This window comes from Esox lucius, chromosome 2, assembly GCF_011004845.1.
Source record: "Esox lucius isolate fEsoLuc1 chromosome 2, fEsoLuc1.pri, whole genome shotgun sequence".
Lineage (NCBI taxonomy): Eukaryota > Metazoa > Chordata > Actinopteri > Esociformes > Esocidae > Esox > Esox lucius.
Window position 1 is genome coordinate 25,884,410 of NC_047570.1, and position 21,226 is coordinate 25,905,635.

The 21,226-nt window shown below is 41.3% G+C and overlaps 1 protein-coding gene across 1 annotated transcript; it reads left to right on the forward strand.

Moving 5' to 3' along the window:
* The first annotated feature begins 2,129 nt into the window (after positions 1 to 2,129).
* On the forward strand, positions 2,130 to 20,367 carry mmp2 (matrix metallopeptidase 2). The gene is made up of 13 exons (XM_010892676.4): positions 2,130 to 2,517; positions 2,870 to 3,096; positions 3,764 to 3,912; positions 5,846 to 5,974; positions 6,594 to 6,767; positions 7,236 to 7,409; positions 10,480 to 10,653; positions 10,872 to 11,027; positions 11,505 to 11,631; positions 14,388 to 14,524; positions 16,137 to 16,296; positions 16,758 to 16,867; positions 19,207 to 20,367. Exons 1-13 carry the CDS (start codon positions 2,359 to 2,361, stop codon positions 19,311 to 19,313), a joined length of 1,983 nt encoding a protein of 660 aa, XP_010890978.1. The 5' UTR covers positions 2,130 to 2,358; the 3' UTR covers positions 19,314 to 20,367.
* Positions 20,368 to 21,226: the final 859 nt, after the last annotated feature.

Genomic DNA, 21,226 nt, shown 5'->3' on the forward strand with positions numbered 1-21,226 from the left:
GTTGTTGGCGCCAGACGGGCCAGTCTGAGTATTTCACATCTGCTCAGTTACTAGGATTTTCACGCACAACAATTTCTAGGGTTTGCAAAGAATGGTGTGAAAAGGGAAAAACATCCAGTATGCGGCAGTCCTGTGGGCGAAAATGCTTTGTTGATGCTAGAGGTCAGAGGAGAAAGGGTCGACTGATTCAAGCTGATAGAAGAGCAACTTTGACTGAAATAACCACTCGTTACAACCGAGGTATGCAGCAAAGCATTTGTGAAGCCACAACATGCACAACCTTGAGGCGGATGGGCTACAACAGCAGAAGACCCCACCGGGTACCACTCATCTCCACTACAAATAGGAAAAAATCACCAAAATTGGACAGTTGAAGACTGGAAGAATGTTGCCTGGTCTGATGAGTCTCGATTTCTGTTGAGACATTCAGATGGTAGAGTCAGAATCAGGCATAAACAGAATGAGAACATGGATCCATCATGCCTTGTTACCACTGTGCAGGCTGGTGGTGGTGGTGTAATGGTGTGGGGGATGTTTTCTTGGCACACTTTAGGCCCCTTAGTGCCAATTGGGCATCATTTAAATGCCACGGCCTACCTGAGCATTGTTTCTGACCATGTCCATCCCTTTATGACCACCATGTACCCATCCTCTGATGGCTACTTCCAGCAGGATAATGCACCATGTCACAAAGCTCGAATCATTTCAAATTGGTTTCTTGAACATGACAATGAGTTCACTGTACTGAAATGGCCCCCATAGTCACCAGATCTCAACCCAATAGAGCATATTTGGGATGTGGTGGAAGGGGAGCTTCGTGCCCTGGATGTGCATTCCACAAATCTCAATATGGGCCAACATTTCTAAAGAATGCTTTCAGCATTGATTGTTGAATCAATGCCACGCAGAATTAAGGCAGTTCTGAAGGCGAAAGGGGGTCAAATACAGTATTAGCATGGTGTTTCTAATAATCCTTTAGGTGAGTGTACACCTGCACTCATAGCTTAAATTCAATGCGGTCAGCAGCCAGTGATAACCACAATTTTATGAGATGCAAAGCAAAAGCAGGATCACATGGCCTACCTGTATGGACGGAGTTGAGGTGGCTGCGTCAAATGCAAATCATCATCCTTTGGCGAAGTGCTTCCCAACACATTTTCTCCTCAAATGTCGTGATCAATTCCTTATAATGTTTTACCTTGAATGTAACGCCATGTTACAGCTATCAAACAAATAGTTGCCGAATCTTCGAAACTCTTCCTGGCTGTGTTGTTCGGTGTGTTTGACAAAATAGACCTTGAAACTTGAAAAATATATAAACACCACGTAGGCCTATCATTGTTCTGAGAAAAATGCGTCGAGTGGATAACTAAATCACATTTTATATGGGTAGGCTTATATTATCGTAGATGCACTCTGTTTTTACCAATGAGGCTAGCGCTTCATCGGTCACTAATCTGGTTAAGCGCGCCCATTTTTGCGCTCATGATGATTACACCCAACAACTGAGGCGCGCGCGATTATTATTTTGGTTCAAATAACGATTTTTTAAAAACATTATATAAAAAAATCAAACATGGAACTTGTCATAATTATTTCGCGCAAATATTATTTTTCAATTGAAGTAATCCAAAAGTCATCATATCTTTTTTCAAAAGTATCTGTAATCCGATTACAATATTTTAGTTGGTAACGTGACGGATTAGTTGGTAACGTGAAGGATTATTTGTAATCAGTTACTCCCCAACTCTGGTTAACGGTTATTACTTGACACTACGAGAGTCTGGGAAACCTGTATTGCCATTAAAGGATTAGGTGGCGGCTACAAAAGTTAGGTGGTGTGTTACTAAAGCCTACCACGCTCTGAACAGAGCCTTGGCATTACCTAGTGTATAAGCAAAAGATAAAAAGAAGGGTTTCCATGCAAAAAAGGAACACATGAGATCAAATGCGACGGAGGCAAAGCACACGTAACCCCTACACGAACAAAGGCTATATTCAGTTGCAAAACTTTCTTTTACCGGTCGGAGAGGCATGTTTATTATATACCCTATGAATAGCAGAACGTTACTAAACGTTGAGCCCTCCTGAACGCACCTACGTCTCCGGTTACATTTTTTCCAGGATTGAAGCTCCCCAAATTGGGTAGGCAGCGCAGACTGTACCCTGGACTTTCCGCAGAAAGGAACATCAAAAAGTGCTTGTGTAAGCAGAACTGAGTTCGCTAAGCTGAGGTGCAGAATGCCTGCTTGAGGAGGAAAGAAAGTAATAGAAGAGTCTAAGAGAACTATATCCAGTCAAGAAGCGTACCAACATCGTGACCCCAAGTACAGACCTGCGATTTTCAACTTGGCAAAGATGGGGATCCAAACGGTTTTGAGTCCTCGACACCTTTTTCTCGGAGTGTTGTTGCTACAGTTAATCACTTTTCTCCAGAAAACCTCTGCAGCCCCATCGCCCATTATCAAATTCCCCGGAGACGATAGTAGTCCAAAAACAGACAAAGAGGTGGCACTGGTAAGTGTGTTTTTTACAGACAAATAAATCTAACACTGAAGTTAATGTGGTTAATTATTTTAATAAGTTTCATTTGTTTTACGTTGCTGCAGTATCTTTATTTGTCGAGTAATGATATATTTCGATTTTTCACAAAATTGTAAATGATTTCTAAAGTACAACATAAAATCATAATGTATAGACTTAAGACCTGTAAAGTATTTAATACTTATTATGAACACGTACTGCATAAAAAGGTACATGCATTACTGATAGGTCATGTCTGGATGAATAAAGGTATGGCAATGAAGGACGGCATCAGAATACAGGCTATAATTTTATGCACTGAATACCCTTTTCTTCCCTTCGTTAGCACTATCTGAATAAGTTTTACGGCTGCCCACAAGACAGATGTAACCTCATGGTGCTGAAGGACACACTGAAGAAGATGCAAAAGTTCTTCTCACTGCAAGAGACAGGTGAGATCGACCCCAAGACAGTGGAGATCATGAAGAAGCCCCGCTGTGGCGTTCCAGATGTTGCAGAATACAACTTCTTCCACAGGAAACCCATGTGGCAGAAACACGACATCACCTACAGGTCAGGGGTCAATACTTTTTTGTCCCTAAAAAGTCTTTAGGGGAATTGGTGCAATAGGAGTGAACACTACATAGCTCCTTGTGTTGCTGTGCAAATGTGCAATGCCCTGTAGACTACTGAGCAAAGGAAATGGCTAAGAGCACACCCCTCCTCCAACCCCAGTAGTTTATTTTGGCAAATAAATACCTCAGCAACCACAATTTGATATCTTCAGTATTCCCGCACAATGTGTTTTTAAAGGTTTTATTTGAGGTTATTCTTTCTGTGTCCTGGTAACCACAAGTTTGCCATGGTGAAAACAGAATACAAGAGTTTGGAAGAAGTTAAGCAAAAAACAAGAGACACATGGTTTATACTTGCTCCAGCTTAGAATGCTTAGACCGACTCACATAGCAGAGGTTAGGGGCTGGCCTCTCATTACGCATTCTAACCACATGAGTCATAAGCTGGACTGAATGTGAGTCCAGAAGGGGATTTCAGGTTCTCAGCTTTATTGCTGGTCATAGAAATCAGTGGGATGCACAAGATTTGTATTTAGCAATTTGACCTAGGGAAATGTTTTCATTGGAGCATGCCTGTGCAATCACTAGTAAAATTACATTGTGTATTCATCGTTTAGCCAGGGGTTATTGTTCATTGAGTTAACCGCTCATTTTTCTCTGCTCAGGATCCTAGGTCACTCTCCTGACCTGGACGAGGGGACTATTGATGACGCCTTTTTCAGGGCCTTCAAAGTGTGGAGTGACGTCACCCCGCTCAAATTTACTCGCCTCATGGACGGAGAAGCTGACATCATGATCAACTTTGGCCGCAATGGTACTGTATTACTTAACGGTTTTACGTTCATAATCTGCTGGATACTGTAGCATAGAACCCCCTACATTTGTCATATCCGACAGCAGTTTTGAAATATATTTATTTTTACAGTGTTATCATTTGGTGAAGTTGTAAGTGTTTTTTTCATTATTGGTGACTTAAAAAAACGTTAGCTAGCGTGTTAGCGAAAAGCGTGTCTTAAATGTCTGTGGAAATTGTATTTTCAGCTAGTTGGTTAACGACAGCTAAAAAGACAACCCCCTATTGATAGTTTTCACGTGACATCGCGGCATATGGGAACGCCCGCTTGGCGTTCTGTTTTCGTCTGCATCGATGCAACCAACTCCAATGGCCTAACTGACGTTAGTGAGGCCAGCAAAACATCTCTTGTGTTAGCTTAATTAATAACAAAGTTAGGAGAAAATCGCACAAATCAAACCTTCTCCATAGCTCCCTAGGCTGTCAATGGGGGTCAATTAAACAAGAGGAATGGTGTACCTGACATCGGGAAAAAAATATATTATTACCGGTGCATTTGTCACAAAATTCAGTTTTTATGCTTTCATTTAGGTAGCAGTGTAAGGGGATGTATTCTACACAAGGTATATGTACACATCCCCAAAAGCTCCGTCAGGGATATCGCTGTTTTTAATTATGTAAATAACGCAGCGGGTGCTTGCAGTTTGTTTGTATACCCTTGTTTATGATGTTTTGTAAGGTGATATGTATGCTCATGTTCTGTAAAAGTAAAAAATGTGACCGGCTTGTGCAGTAGCTCCATAGAATTGCCAGTGTTAGCTGCAATGTTGTAAAACATTGTCGCCTACCAGGCTGTCTGAGCAACCATGTGACGGAAACCTATGAATTATCGGCCAGGTCCCCATCATACACATTACTATTTTGTTCAGTTACATTATGTATCATTTCTCGGGAAAACTACACATCATAGTATTTTCCAAAGTATCTACTGGAAAGCTAGCTGGCTATCTAGTCCCCAGCAGGCTATTAGATTATCTTTTGCATAGTGCTGGTAATCATAGTACTGTAGGCCTATGTATGACTTATTGCACTTTGTCTGGCATTAGTAATCCCCTGTGTCTCACAGTGTTTGTGTAGCAGAGCAGACATATACAAGTTACTGTCTCCGACTGACATGTGGTGGAGACGAACCTTTAATTGCATTCCACACAAATACTGACCTAACATGATCTATAATTATTACGACACAGACCGGTCACCACAGTAAAAGTACTAGTAGCAAAAGCAGCTCATACAATTAACCTTTCCAAAACATGTTTTCTCTTGGACTTTACTATCTGGGAAAATTGTTAAGAAATAATTGGAAAGTGGAAATTAATTGGATACAACTATAAATGGTAACAATATTGAATAAAAATGCATTTGTTACAACAATGTAACAAAACGATATACAATATAAATGCCTTAGAGACAATGATATCAACAATATTTAATAAAAATACATTGGTTTCAATGGTATATAGTAATGATATACAATATAACTGCCTTGGTTACAACAATATACAGTTACATTTATTGTTTACTTTTTATCCTCATTATACAGTTGTATAAGGTTCTAGATTACTGTCAGTATTGTATAGATTTATCAATTTAAATAGTTGCCCATACTCATTTGGGCAGTGTTTCACAGCTGGCTGAGTTTCATGCCATAACCACATTTCTTCTAAAAACCAGCTGTTGGTTGGTCTGAAATCTTCTTAACCCAACTTCCTGATGTGTGCACTTAAAATTATGTTTTTAAGGACATATCAAAAAATATTTCAACCCTTCCCTGACTGGATCAATATCTGGATCAATTCATGCTTTCATTTCAATGGCAATCTCTTTCCTCCTGGGAAGAGGATCTCTGTTATGAAGTTATCAATACAATACGGTATGGTGTTATTTTCCACAGAACACGGTGATGGCTACCCCTTTGATGGTAAAGATGGTCTGCTGGCCCACGCCTTCGCTCCTGGTCCTGGCATCGGGGGAGACTCCCACTTTGATGACGATGAACAGTGGACCCTGGGAGAGGGACAAGGTAACCCTGGGACCCTGGGAGAGGGACAAGGTAACCCTGGGAGAGGGACAAGGTAACCCTGGGAGAGGGACAAGGTAACCCTGGGACCCTGGGAGAGGGACAAGGTAACCCTGGGACCCTGGGAGGGGGACAAGGTAACCCTGGGAGAGGGACAAGGCGACCCTGGGAGAGGGACACGGTAACCCTGGGACCCTGGGAGAGGAACAAGGTAACACTGGGACCCAGTGAGAGGGACAACCGCCTTATTGGCTGTAAGTTAGATGCTGCTCCCTGATAAAGGGATGAGTTTGTAAATTAGAGAGTCTGTGAACAGTTTTCAGAGTTTATGCTGTGATATAAAGGCTTGGTAAGCCAAACACAATAGCGTCCTTTTTGTGTGTGTAAGTTTTATGATTTATTAATAATAATATATTTATAAAATGTACTTAGTTGTGATTGGGGGCCACATGTTTCTTTTTTGGATGACTATGTGAATCAGTAAAAAAAAAAAAATCTCTCTGGAATATTTTAGTTTAAATACATTTTTATCATTGACATTCATTTAATTCTGGCATGATATAATCCCAGAAACAATCAGCATTCCACTAATTCTCTCTTTCTCTCTGTCTGTCCTCTCCAGTGGTGAAGGTGAAGTTTGGTAATGCAGATGGTGAGTTCTGTAAGTTCCCATTCATGTTTATGGGGACAGAGTACAACAGCTGTACCTCTCAGGGCCGTGACGATGGATTCCTCTGGTGCTCCACCACATACAACTTTGATGACGATGGCAAATACGGTTTCTGTCCCCATGAATGTAAGTATATGAACCAACATGGCTGTATTTATTGTGCAGCAGATACAACCAGATGCATTTTCATACCTGCATCAAGTTAAACAGTTTAAGCTTTGCATTTAGCAGTCCTTTAAGTACAAGTAATGTGTGAATAGTTTCTGAAGTTGGCCACAGGAAGTACATGTCAGCTCCTGATGTGTAATCTGTTGATGTTATACTTCTTTTTTGTGGATAGACCAAATGATCCAAGAGAAAACAGTCCGATTTACTCTTCCACAACTCTCATTAGATTGGCACCAAAACATTAACAACTAAAACATGTTGACACATTTAAATAAATAAGAATGTAAGGATAAAAAGTTTACTGTTATAACTGCTTGTTTAATATTTAGGACAATGTTTTGGCTGCTTTGTCTTTTTATGAATTTGAAATTATCTTATTCGATACATCTATTTAGATAAGTCCATTCTTGTGTTCCTGTGTTACAGTGTTGTTCACCCTGGGTGGAAATGCGGATGGAGCGCCCTGTAAGTTTCCCTTCACCTTCCAGGGGGACAAGTATGAGAGTTGCACCACTCAAGGGCGCGACGATGGTTATCGCTGGTGTGCTACAACTGAGAACTATGATAATGACAAGTCCTATGGATTCTGCCCTGAAACAGGTAGGTGCATGTATAAGGCTTACAGGTTACTGGTCTTCCATGACATTGATCTCCAGCATCACATAGCCTAGCATAATGTAATTGATAACTCCGGTATTAGGTGTTTATAAAACTTTATTATTATGATATTCACTCACCTAAAGGATTATTAGGAACACCTGTTCAATTTCTCATTAATGCAATTATCTAATCAACCAATCACATGACAGTTGCTTCAATGCATTTAGGGGTGTGGTCCTGGTCAAGACAATCTCCTGAACTCCAAACGGAATGTCAGAATGGGAAAGAAAGGTGATTTAAGCAATTCTGAGCGTGGCATGGTTGTTGGTGCCAGACGGGCCGGTCTGAGTATTTCACAATTTGCTCAGTTACTGGGATTTTCACACACAACCATTTCTAGGGATTACAAAGAATGGTGTGAAAAACATCCAGTATGCGGCAGTCCTGTGGGCGAAAATGCCTTGTTGATGCTAGAGGTCAGAAGAGAATGTGCCGACTGATTCAAGCTGATAGAAGAGCAACTTTGACTGAAATAACCATTCGTAACAACCGAGGTATGCAGCAAAGCATTGGTGAAGCCACAACACGCACAACCTTGAGGCGGATGGGCTACAACAGCAAAGACCCCACCGGGTACCACTCATCTCCACTACAAATAGGAAAAAGAGGCTACAATTTGCACGAGCTCACCAAAATTGGACAGTTGAAGACTGGAAGAATGTTGCCTGGTCTGATGAGTCTCGATTTCTCTTGAGACATTCAGATGGTAGAGTCAGAATTTGGCTTAAACAGAATGAGAACATGGATCCATCATGCCTTGTTACCACTGTGCAGGCTGCTGGTGGTGGTGTAATGGTGTGGGGGATGTTTTCTTGGCACACTTTAGGTCCATTAGTGCCAATTGGGCATCGTTTAAATGCCACGGCCTACCTGAGCATTGTTTCTGACCATGTCCATCCCTTTATGACCACCATGTACCCATCCTCTGATGGCTACTTCCAGCAGGATAATGCACCATGTCACAAAGCTCGAATCCTTTCAAATTGCTTTCTTGAACATGACAATGAGTTCACTGTACTGAAATGGCCCCCACAGTCACCAGATCTCAACCCAATAGAGCATCTTTGGGATGTGGTGGAACGGGAGCTTCGTGCCCTAGATGTGCATCCCACAAATCTCCATCAACTGCAAGATGCTATCCTATCTATATGGGCCAACATTTCTAAAGAATGCTTTCAGCACCTTGTTGAATCAATGCCACGCAGAATTAAGGCAGTTCTGAAGGCGAAAGGGGGTCAAACACAGTATTAGAATGGTGTTCCTAATAATAATAATAATAATCCTTTAGGTGAGTGTAATTTGTTATTATTAAACAGTGCTTCGTTTATATGTATATGTTGCTTATTTTATGAAAAAGCTGATTCAAGGAATTGTTAGGAATGGATAACCTGAACTTGAGTTAGGTACTGTATGTGATTCAAGATGATTGCCAGTCTGGGTGTGTGGCATTAGGCCATGGCTCAGACAGTTGAAACTTGCTGTGTGTCTGGATCTGTCTGGGTGAGCAGATTTTGCTAATAATAATGTGATAATATTATGATATATCCTTTATTCTGTGTATGATATTAATGCATTTACTGTAACTGTTTGTCTGCCGCTTTTATTTCTGTACTGGCTCATCCATTTTAAACGTGTTAATCTAGAAGGCATTGTTAAGTTAAGTCCTGTGATTACCCCCAATGACAACTTATTAAATCTGCTTGTATCCTCCAAGTGAGACGCATGGTTCGCTTTAGGTCAAGCTTAGGCATGGTTAGCCTTATGTCAAGCTGAGATATAGTTAGCCTTAGGTCAAGCTAAGATATAGTTAGCCTTAGGTCAGGCTAAGGTATGTTTAGCCTTAGGTCAGGCTAAGGTATGGTTAGCCTTAGGTCAGGCTAAGGTATGGTTAGCGTTAGGTCAAGCTAAGGTATGGTTAGCCTTAGGTCAAGCTGAGGTATGAGTTCGACAACCACCACTGATGCATTCAAATGATCAAACACCCAGCATGACAGCAAAACTGGAAGATGATGACTAGACATAATAAACTGTTTGGATGGGTACTTATAGATATCTAATCCTTTCTTTGTTCTGGCACACCAAGTGTGGCTGCTATGCCTGGGGCTAACATGTGACTTTGGTCTGCAGTCAGGTGTGGGACTAGTTCTTGCGGGAAGGAATTGAACTCATTGCCAGTGGGTCTGGGCTGGTTGTGGTATAAAATGCTGTGGGCGGGAGGGAGTTGAAGGAAATGGCTGTACCAGCCCTATTATTCCCTAAACAACCGGGGGTGTGATGGCCTGATGATCCCGTGTATTGGTCTAGGAGAATGTTAACATTTTTCAGACCTGGGTTTTCCATTCTTGCAACAGCTAGGTTACTGAATGAGTCTAAACTTATTTTGAGAACGGGCTGTTGGCAGAGTTATTTTCCATTGTGTCAGTGGGGCTAGCTTAAGGGCTGATGTAGAGGGAGAGACAATTAAAGAGAGAGATTGGGTGGGAAAGAGTCAGGGAGAGAGTCAAGGGGAAAGAGAGTAGCTAATTTTTTCATCTGGTATTAATTTGTTGGGAATGTAAGCATGCACTGTAGCCTTGTCTTGCGTTTAAGAAGTAATGGATAAGAATTGTAGCCTGTATGAAAAATAATATAGATATACAATCAGTTTTGTGTCACTGTCGTTGCAATACACATGGCCTAGCACAGCTTCTGGAAGAGTACGTTTAGGGTACCACTGGCGGAGTAACTACAGATGTCGTGTCTTCATCAAGTTCTTGCCAAACTCTTTCCGCAAAGCAAGAAATATGAACTTGTATTGTATTTAAAATGTAAAAAGCCCCCCAACATTTTTAATTACTTGAAAATCTCATACCTTATTTATGTAATGAAAAATGTGCCAACATTTCCTATTCTGGCTGAACTATTTTAAGAAACTTGTTTAAATGTAGAGGATCTATACAAGCGTTCTGTCATTCTTCCCCAAGCACTAGTTCATTGGGTTCTGAATCTTGTGATTTGTTTGTCTGTGCAGCAATGTCCACAGTAGGAGGAAATTCTGAGGGTTCCCCCTGTGTGTTCCCCTTCACGTTTTTGGGGGACACTTATGATGGTTGCACAGCATCTGGACGTAGTGATGGTAAGATGTGGTGTGCCACAACCAAGAGCTACGATGATGACCGCAAGTGGGGCTTTTGTCCTGATCAAGGTATGTTGGAACCCTGGACCTTTGACAATGTGTCTTTGTAAGTGGGGCTCTCGCAGCATGGCTGTAAAATAACCATGATCCTCTATTCATATTTAAAATGTTGGATTCATTCATGCGTTGAGTCACACTGTGCGCCGATTAAAGGGAAAATGACCATCTGTTTTCCTATTACGTTTGTCTGTGGGTTGATATTAGTCTCATATTTGTGCTTTTTCCAGGCTACAGTTTGTTCCTGGTTGCTGCCCATGAGTTTGGCCATGCCCTGGGGTTGGAGCATTCCCAGGACCCTGGGGCCCTGATGGCCCCAATCTATACTTTCACCAAGAACTTCAGACTGTCCAACGACGATATCAAGGGCATCCAGGAGCTCTATGGTAAGTTGAAAAGCTTATGAACTCCAAATGCATATACATTTTTATTCATTTTGCTGGTTGAACTTTCTTGAGATGCACCTTCTCGTTTTCAAGAATGTCCAAGTGAAGAGAAACAAACAATACTTTTAATTAGTAACAAGAAAAGGGACTACTATCTACTGATAACAATCAAATGATAATAATAGCATTGACAGTTTTTGGAAATTGCATCTACTAATAGGTATACAATTAATATGAACTACTGCTAATACAAATAAATGAATTAGCTATAATACAGTATATGCACAGACACAAAATAATAGATTTCATATATCTGCAAATGCATAGGCTAAGAATGTATTTTGACATACTTGTGTAGGTGCCTATAGGTCAAATGAAGTGTAATTTGACCTGTATTTCCAGCAGATATTAAATATATGTGTTGTTCTTGAAGGTTGTTGTCTACTAAATGCTCACCACGTAGCCTCTCCTCCTCAGGTGGTTCTACAGACAAGCCATTGTCTCCCACCCAGGGCCCAGTCACTCCCATGGATATCTGTAACCAACCTGTGGTGTTTGATGCTGTGGCCCAGATCAGAGGAGAAACCTTCTTCTTCAAGGACAGGTGATTGAATTGCTGGAGATTCTATTACTTCTGATCTGATCTTGATTTGTTAGCGTCTTTTTTTTGTTTGTTTTTATTACATTTTACCACAGATATGTCCACAAAAAACACAAATTGTAACTTATTGACCTAATGTTAAACTGTGGTTAGAGTAATTAGAACAGTGCAGACCTCACACTCAACTTTACAGTTGTACATGTCTCTCAATTCTACATTATCTGTGCGGAGAGTGTTGTGTTTTGTTTTGTGTCAACTCTGCATGACTCAAAAGTATTTTACCACAACAGCTGGATTCTGCCTCGGACAAATTCCTTCATGAACAGTTTCAACCCAAACAATAAGCTCTTGCAGGCAATCCAAGTTACAAAATTGTGTCAGACATCGCACCGTTCTATGTTTCTTCTCATAAGTTGACCTTTCTTTCTTCTCATTTTTGCCCTAAGAGTTTTTAATGGAGCTTTAGTGTATATATATCCGTCATGGCTGTGTTGGAATGCTGTCCAAAGAAAACACGACCAGTATGCTTTTTTGGTCAGAAAAAAGACTGCAGCCATTGAGCCTGCATGGCTCTCGGTAAAACTGTCTTTAGTTCAGAGTCTCAACTAGAATCCACACTTGGCCAATGAGCCAGGACATGCAGTAGGCTGATGGCAGTTCTGTGGGCAATAAACTACTGTAAAATACTATCTAGTGTTTGGTTAACAAGGCAGAAGGACAGCCAATGAAACAACATTTTACTTTGGACAATGTTTTCTTGATGGCTAGACTAGAGAGAATGTTACTACCCCTGTGTTTATTTCTTTTAACAGTGTTCATTTATTTTATTTTATTTATCAAGTTTCTGCTGTAAATGGCCGTTTAACATTAGCACTTTACATTAGTCACTTAGTGTGTCTACAGATTTCCAGCCCAAAATGGTAATACTCACAGTGATTATAGAAGATGCTGTTTGAGTAAATGTCAGTTGACTTTTCACAGGAGAGTATTTAGAAAGGCTGGTCTTGGACCATACGTAGGTTGATTATGTTTAAGGTGCTCTGTGTGATGCACTCAGTAATTTGAAATCTGATGCTGCTGCTTGTTTAACTGTTGCAGCCGGCCCCTTGACAAAGTAGCAGTTAGCAGAATTTTTTTAAAATATAATTTTCAAACCGTAAAATGTAAACACATTTACCACCCACGTATGAGTGTGGTAAATTGCAGCATTTATAAATCAATTTTGTTTAAAAATTCATTTACATTTACTTTTATAATCACAAATGGGGTACAGCTGTTAACGCCCTAATGGGCAGACTGCCACTGACTTAAGTCCTGCTGGGTTAAATGTGCCAGAGACAGAAAAACAGGAGAACTAGAATGCCTGAGGACGCCAGGATACCAGATAATAGGATAGAAAATACACCATTCAGGACAGACTAATACTAGACTAGAGTCACTAAGACTATTCCACAATAGAGAGCATAACATCATGGCTGTGCTACAAATGATGACAAATGAAGAGGCTATCTTTTTATGTTCAAGTGGGTGCCATCTGGAGCGAGTTATGGAGGACATACAATAGCAAACACATAGCTGCTTGATATTGTTCCTCAACAGGCCAGTTTAGCTGTTTCTCGGGTTTCAGTGGAGGGATGACTATGGTCCCCAGTCATTCACAGCTTGCTCTAGGTCAGCAGATGGTTTAGCTATCAGGGTGAATGAGGATAGATGGGGAAGAGAGACTGAAAGAGAGGCAAGCAGGGAGAGGCTGGGGGAGAGTAAGCAAAGATTAGGAGCAAGACTGCTGGAGTTGTCTCTTCAGACTTAGAGGAGTGCTTAGAAAGCTAACTCGATTGCTGTGTGTGTGCATTCCTTTGGCTTTGCTCGCAGCATATTTTATTATTTTTACACAGTGGCAAGGAAACGGAAAGATTGTGAAATGTATAAAGGTCACGGACAACGGTAGATCCAGCTTAGAATGTGTTTTTATCAGAAGATTATATGGTTCTCAATCCATTGCACATCCCCTGCACCAAACCTTAGCCAAGTGTCTGCTGTGGCCCTGCTTGGGCCTACAGTGTTGACAGACAGCAGATATGGCCCAAACAATGGGATGAGTACAATGGCTGTTGGAAGTTGAATCCAAATGCATCCATAACAAAGGCCACAAAAGCACGGGAAATCTTCGCTGTGACACACATGATTATTAACAGCAAGCTCACATGTGACGACCAACGCTTCTCCCGTAGTGTCCTTTTGGGTCAGCAGAGCTTGTTTTACATTACAGAGCATAGAATGGATTGATTCCTCTGATGATCTTAAGACTAGCACTGTTTCTTGTTATGTTAGACTGGACATTGTCAGTTCTCATTTTCAAAGTGGTTAATCGCCAAGCGTTATCTTAAAAACATTTGGCTTTTTGAGAAATAGGTCAATGGAAAAGACCTTGGGCATTGCTGGTCCTGCTGTTGTTGCTCATGCCTGTTGGAAGTCAGTTCAAATTGGATCTTGTTCCGCTTGCGTCGACAACCCCACTCCTAACGAGAACCAGATGCTCATGAATTAGGCCATTCTCCACTGCCTGGGCCGCTGAAAGTCTTGACTCAATACTGCCCCTCTCGCCTTCCCCTTCTTTCCACTCAGCTTTTCCTCTCCCCTTTATATCTACCTTCTCTCTTTCCATCCTCCTACTGTCCCTCTCCCTGTCTCTTTCCTCATGCTTCCTCTGTTCGCTCAGAAATAACCCAGGAGATCCTTCGCTCTCCCCTCTTTCTCAGGTTTATATTCAGGTCAACCAACTTTCGGGGCAAGCCCTCAGGTCCCATGCTGGTTGCTACCTACTGGCCGGAGCTCCCCGCCACCATCGATGCCGCCTATGAGAACCCCCTGGAGGAGAGGACTGTATTCTTTGCAGGTACTGTATAAATGGAAGAGTATATACGGTGCCCTCTGCAGTTATGTACCCTCGGTAAATACACGACAGAGACGTGACTCCCAGATTTGAAGGGTACCTTCTGCTGTTTTCAGATTGCCCCCCACAGGTCCTGACTCAATGCTGGCCACTTCAGGACAGTTCAGAGTTTATCTTTAAGCCTTTCTGGGTGCTTTTTGAAATGTGTTTTGGTAAATTTTCCTGCTGGAAAATCGATTACCTTTGACAGAGACACAAATTTCTTTCTACGCATTGCGCTCCAAAATGTGTTGGTATTGTCCTGGTTTCATGATGTCAGTCACATAGCAAATTGCAGTCTGGCTTTTTCAGTTCTCTTTCTCAGTAATGGGTCTCCTACCATACAATCTCCTTTCACTGATTTGTTTACGGATGGTGGGAGTAACATTACCGAACCTTGTATCTCAAGGTCCACTTGAATATGTGGCGTTTGAGCAAGGCACTTTCTCCCCCATACAAACAATCCTTTGCTGTGATCTTCCATCAATTTTTCTCTTGTGACTACATCCAGAGAGGTTGGTTAGGGTGGCATTGGCTTCTTCTTCTTAACACTATGTATGCTGGAAACAGCAAGATCAAGGTCTGTGGAGAGACAATTGTCCATGCTTGGCTACTATCTTGTGTCGGACCTCCTGAGACAATATTCTGGTTTGCTTTATTTTTCCCATGCTTATGGTGAAACGCAAAGTGACGAGAAACAGGAGAATGAGTGCTTTTCTCTGCTCAAACTGATTGAGTTATTTTCATATTGCAGGCACCTGCAGCTCACCATGGTTGAGTTCCAATTACAGAGTAGGAGTTTACTACTAGATGGTGCCATTAATATTATCCTAAAATTTTGGGATCTTTGTCAAATAAGCTAAGATTAAGTAAAATATTCAAATACTTTCTTTTGTTTAACTGCGTGCCAGTTTATGTTTTCTAGAAGAAATTGTCCATTATTTGAATGAAGTGCAAGGGTGCCAATACTTTTGACCAAGACTGTAAACTCTATTTGAGAAGTGGAAAATGTATTGATAATGTATTTTCAAGGAATTGTCTCTATACAATTTGCTTTCAAAATTGAAATGGAAAATGTTCAGATTTTTACCAATGAAAATCATCTTTTCCACTGTACTTAATGATGGAGGTATTGACAGAAATAAACAACATTGGACTAAGACGTTTGGACATACATGTATGCCTTTATCAAAGTTGCTATTGCACTGAGGATTAAATGCACTGACATGGCAACACCCTAACAATCACAAGTTGATATAATCATCTTTGAGATTTTTTTTTGTCACTTACACTTGGTGTACGTAGCTGTGATGTGGTTTTAATGGCTGAGTAGAAGAAAAACATTCTCCTTCAGAAGATCTGAAGTTCCTATAAGACAGGAAAATTAACTCTTACAAAACATAGCTTCTTTAAGATGCATGCTCTGCCAATTTGTGGTTTTCATCCTGCACTTAATTACTAAAGCTTTGACTAACATATTCTAAATCATTTATCCAGTCTTTCCTATGGATATGTTTGCCTGATCCCAGATCTGTTTCTGCTGTCCTGTCAACTCCTATGATCATTGTCCCAACAGGTAATGAGATGTGGATCTTCAATGCCGACCAGATAGAAAAAGGCTACCCCAAGAGAATCTCTTCCATGGGCCTGCCAACAGACCTGAAGAAGATTGATGCAGCTTTCTCCTTTGGAAAGAGCAAGAAGACATACCTGTTTGCTGGAGACAAGTTCTGGAGGTGAGTCACCACAACACAACACCTACTGGTCCACCCAGACTCGTAATGATGACAAAACCATGCAATTTGAATCCCTTCACTGTAATTCAAAATCTTCTGTCACTGTGTGTTACTGGAGTGCATTTATGCTGAGGCATGTCTGGCACTAATAAGGTTTCTTAGCATCCACTAGGCTGTTAGAACAGTCTGTCTGTCACCTAGATTATAGATTGATGACAGTGTTGGACATTGTTGGAGTAGACTGCTAATAAAAATGTCAGGAATGGATTTAGTTGAATGGTATCAAGCACATTTCATTCCAGATGCCACTGTTGCTGTTTGTGTTCTGTTGTACTGTATACAAACAGTTGCTAAATCTCTCATAACTAAACTCAGGTTGATGTGATTTATCAAACAAAATGGCCCACTCTACTCTTTTTAAATTTTAAATCATGGCTTCTATGTCCTCATGTTCCATTCAGGTACAATGAAGAGAAGAAGAAGATGGACACTGGCTTCCCAAAGCTCATCGCTGATTCCTGGAACGGAATTCCAGATGACATCGACTCTGCCTTTAGTCTGAACGGCATTGGTAAGCAAAATACAGTATAATAAATATATACTGTTTATCATTTGGAGTGGAAATGTGTCTTTATTGGGGACAGATGGAGCAAGAGTAGACCGTGGAGCGAGAGGGATGGAGGGAAAGAGGGTTGAGGGATACGTATTGGATATGAGACAGGGGAGTAACATTTTGCTGAGCATGGAGGGACCACCTCTTTCTGAGCTGTAATGGCAGCACTGGCTACAGTTTGATATTCCTGCCAGTTAGAACCCAAGACAACCCAGCCAGGTCATTAAACTGACACTTAACACCAGCTCAGGTACAGTATATACAATAGCATAACCCTGCTATCCCACCCCTCTACTCAGGGCACCTCTCCGGGGACAAACCAATAATAGAGCAATTGTAGGAGAGGCAGGAGAATGATAGACAGGAGAAGGAGAGAGTGAACATGGGTAACATAAGGAGAGGCAGGATGAGGATTAGAGGGAGAGGAGAAGGATAGGAGAGGGAGAACGGAGGGAGAGGAGAGGAAGGCGGTCGTGAGGAGAGAGCAGGGAAGACTTAAGCACAGGAGGTGGTCCTCACTTGTGCCGCAGTTTAAACATATACAGTATCTCACAGAGGTGAGTACACCCCTCACATTTTTGCTAATATTTGATTATATGTTTTCATGTGACAACACTGAAGAAATGACACTTGGCTAAAATGGAAAGTGAGTATACAGCTTGTATAACAGTGTAAATTTGCTGTCCCATCAAAATAACTCAACACACAGCCATTAATGTCTAAACCACTGGCAACAAAAGTGAGTACACCTAAGTGAAATTGTCCAAATTGGGCCCAGTGTCAATATTTTGTGTGGCCACCATTATTTTCCAGCACTGCCTTAATCCTCTTGGGCATGGAGTTCACCAGAGCTTCACAGGTTGCCTCTGGAGTCCTCTTCCACTCCTCCATGACGACATCACGGAGCTGGTGGATGTTAGAGACCTTGCGCTTCTCCACTTTCCGGTTGAGGTTGCCCCACAGATGCTCAATAGGGTTTAGGTCTGGGGACATGCTTGGCTAGTCCATCACCTTTACCCTCAGCGTCTTTAGCAAGGCAGTGGTCACTCTTCGAAGGGAGGGGATCATGCTCTGCTTCAGTATGTCAGAGTACATGTTGGCATTCATGGTTCCCTCAATGAACAGTAGCTCCCCAGTGCCGGCAGTACTCATGCAGCCCCAGACCATGACACTCCCACCACCATGCTTGACTGTTGGAAAGACACACTTGTCTTTGTACTCCTCACCTGGTTGCCGCCACACACACTTGACACAATCTGAACCAAATAAGTTAATCTTGGTCTCATCAGACCACAGGACATGGTTCCAGTAATGTTCTTCAGCAAACTGTTTGCGGGCTTTCTTGTGCATCATCTTTAGAAGAGGCTTCCTTCTGAGACGACATCCATGCAGACCAATTTGATGCAGCGTGTGGCATATGGTCTGAGCACTTACAGGCTGACCCCCCACCCCTTCAACCTCTGCAGCAATGCTGGCAGCACTCATACGTCTATTTCCCGAGCTGCAGCTCAGTTTCAGGATCTTGGCAATCTTCTTATAGCCTAGGCCATCTTTATGTAAAGCAACAATTCTTTTTTTTCAGATCCTCAGAGAGTTCTTTGCCATGAGGTGCCACGTTGAACTTCTAGTGACCAGTATGAGGGAGTGTGAGAGCGATAACACCAAATTTAACACACCTGCTCCCCATTTCACACCTGAGACCTTGTAACAATAACAAGTCACATGACACCGGGGTGAGAAAATTGCTAATTGGGCCCAATTTGGACATTTTCACTTAGGGGTGTGCTCACTTTTGTTGCCAGCGGTTTAGACATTAATGGCTGTGTGTTGAGTTATTTTGAGGGGACAGCAAATTTACACAGCTATACAAGCTGTACACTCACTACTTTCCATTGTAGCCAAGTGTCATTTCTTCAGTGTTGTCACATGAAATGATATAAACAAATATTAGCAAAAATGTGAGGGGTGTACTCACTTATGTGAGATACTGTACATCACACTGCATTTCCCTACTAAGGAAACACTGTTTGATAGAGCAAGACTGTGCTGCTTTACAGAGGTGCCACTGTTTTCTTGCTAATTCGCCTGGCTCGTCCACTACTGATTCCTGATTGGACGTTTTTACTGAGGAGGCCTGTGACATTACTCCTCCTCCTCTAACTGAGACTATATTGTTACAAAGAAATGCACTTCTAGGGGAAGGTTCTGCACTAGCTATAATGTTTCCCTTCAGTGTGAAAGACCTTGTGGTGAAATTAGGTGTAGCCGATATATTTGATCATTTGTCTCCTTTTCAGATTACACCTACTTCTTCAAAGGTGCTCACTACTTCAAACTGGATGACAGCAGCCTGAAGATTGTCAAACTGGGTGAGATTACAAAGGACTGGCTGGGATGTCACTAAGGAAAAGTGAGACACATATCCATTGGATCTCCCCTTTCATGACCCCTGACCCCATGAAGACCTTGTTATCATGCCAATGCACACATCTGTGTCAATGTCAGACACAGTGTACATTGTTATGGCTATTCAGCATAGCAATGTTGTGGGCAAGCTCTCAGCGGACTGATTCCAAGCCCCTATCCTACCAGTATATCGTGCCTCCTAGCCTGGGAATATAGCCTGTGAAGCATCTTGGGAAAATCTCCATAGGCTGAACATAGGCAACAGGAGTTAAAATAATTACAGTGTGATATTTTCTGTTTATGTGTTGTGCTGATGCAGATTTACACAGATTTCTTTTTACTTTACCCCTTTTGTTTGTTCTTAAAAACTCAGACATCCGGTATGTCCGCACTGTATAGAGACATGCAGTGCTGTACTGTAATATATTCTCCCTTTACAAATGTAGTTTCGCTAGAGCAGTATTGCTTCATCTGAAGAATTTATGTCTGCTTTATTTACTGCTGTGTCTGCAATGTGTAAAGTGCAAGATATTGCAATAGAAGGAAACAGATTTAAGTAATTTAGATGTGGAATAGGGCTACATTTGAAAAGATGGATTTGCACAGTATCTGGATAAATAATTGTGCGTACAGAAAATGTACATTTATTTGCACAATCCTATATTTAATATAAAATGTTCTAAATTCTGTTCAGACTGTTTTCAAAAGTGAGTACTTATAGGCACACCTTGTTCTTCATACAGGGCTAGCATTTTGTATAGGTTTATACAGAGGTACCGCACAAATATGGAGGCCAAATTGAGGAATGCTATAGGATTTGTCTATTGTAATGGTACAGGGAGGTGAAAGGCACAGGCTGCCTGCTCTGGTTTGTTGTTGCATGATGGAATCATGACATGTACCACATAAGTATTGTTTAATCTTTTTTGTATTGTTGTTTTGATACTAAAGTCATCTTGTTTTGATTTATATGTTGTTGTTTTTATAATGCTTTGTGCACTTTGTCATTCTCTGTTGGTAAATGAATAAAGATGGATGGTCAATACATTTTATATATTTGTAAAAGAAAACCTGTTGATGTTTCTACTTTTCTATAGCTTACTAGCATTACATTTTTCTGTCAATAAATATTAACATTTCAATTATTTAGCAGACACCTTGAGCGACGTACTTGTTCAGATGTACAACAACACGTTTTACCTTGTCAGCTCAGAGATTTAAACCAGCAGCTGTTCAATTACTGTCCCAACACTTTTATCGAAAGGCTATCTACTGCACCATAAACTAAATTAATATTCATATATTAATTTATCCTTTTTATATTTAACATGCAATGAAACATTAATTTGTTTTTGCCACTGATCAACAAAAAAGTGGGGGGGAAAACACTTACAATTACTAATACAATAAATAAAATTATTTGGCTTTCCAGCCCCTTGCTTTGGCATTCCAAGCCCTGATTCAGAGAAGCGTCCTTGTAGCGTGATGCTGCCACCACAATGCTTCATGGTAGGAATTGTGTTCTCAGGATGGCTTGCACCGAACTCATGCCTTGTTTCCAATGGTGCCAAAAACTGGTGTTCTACCCTAAAGTCCAGAAGTTTTTCTGTTTGCTTTGACACACCAGTTGGTCACTAACCAGAGTAGCCCGGCTCTCTCAAGCCTCATACTTTAGGACTTACTGGGGTTTGTGGGTTGATGCAGACTCGTTTGACATTGGTGTCGTTAGGCCTAGGCTTTATCCCCGGATCTTTTATGAAAAGCCTCAGATCTCAAATTGACCAAAAAAAGAACCCCTTATCTATTCATCTATAATTCTGATCGCGCATTATGAAAATGTAGACGTGTAGACCGCTGGCATGTACATCGTAATTTTCATCATGTATCGGTAGGCTACTTTCTGTAACGGGG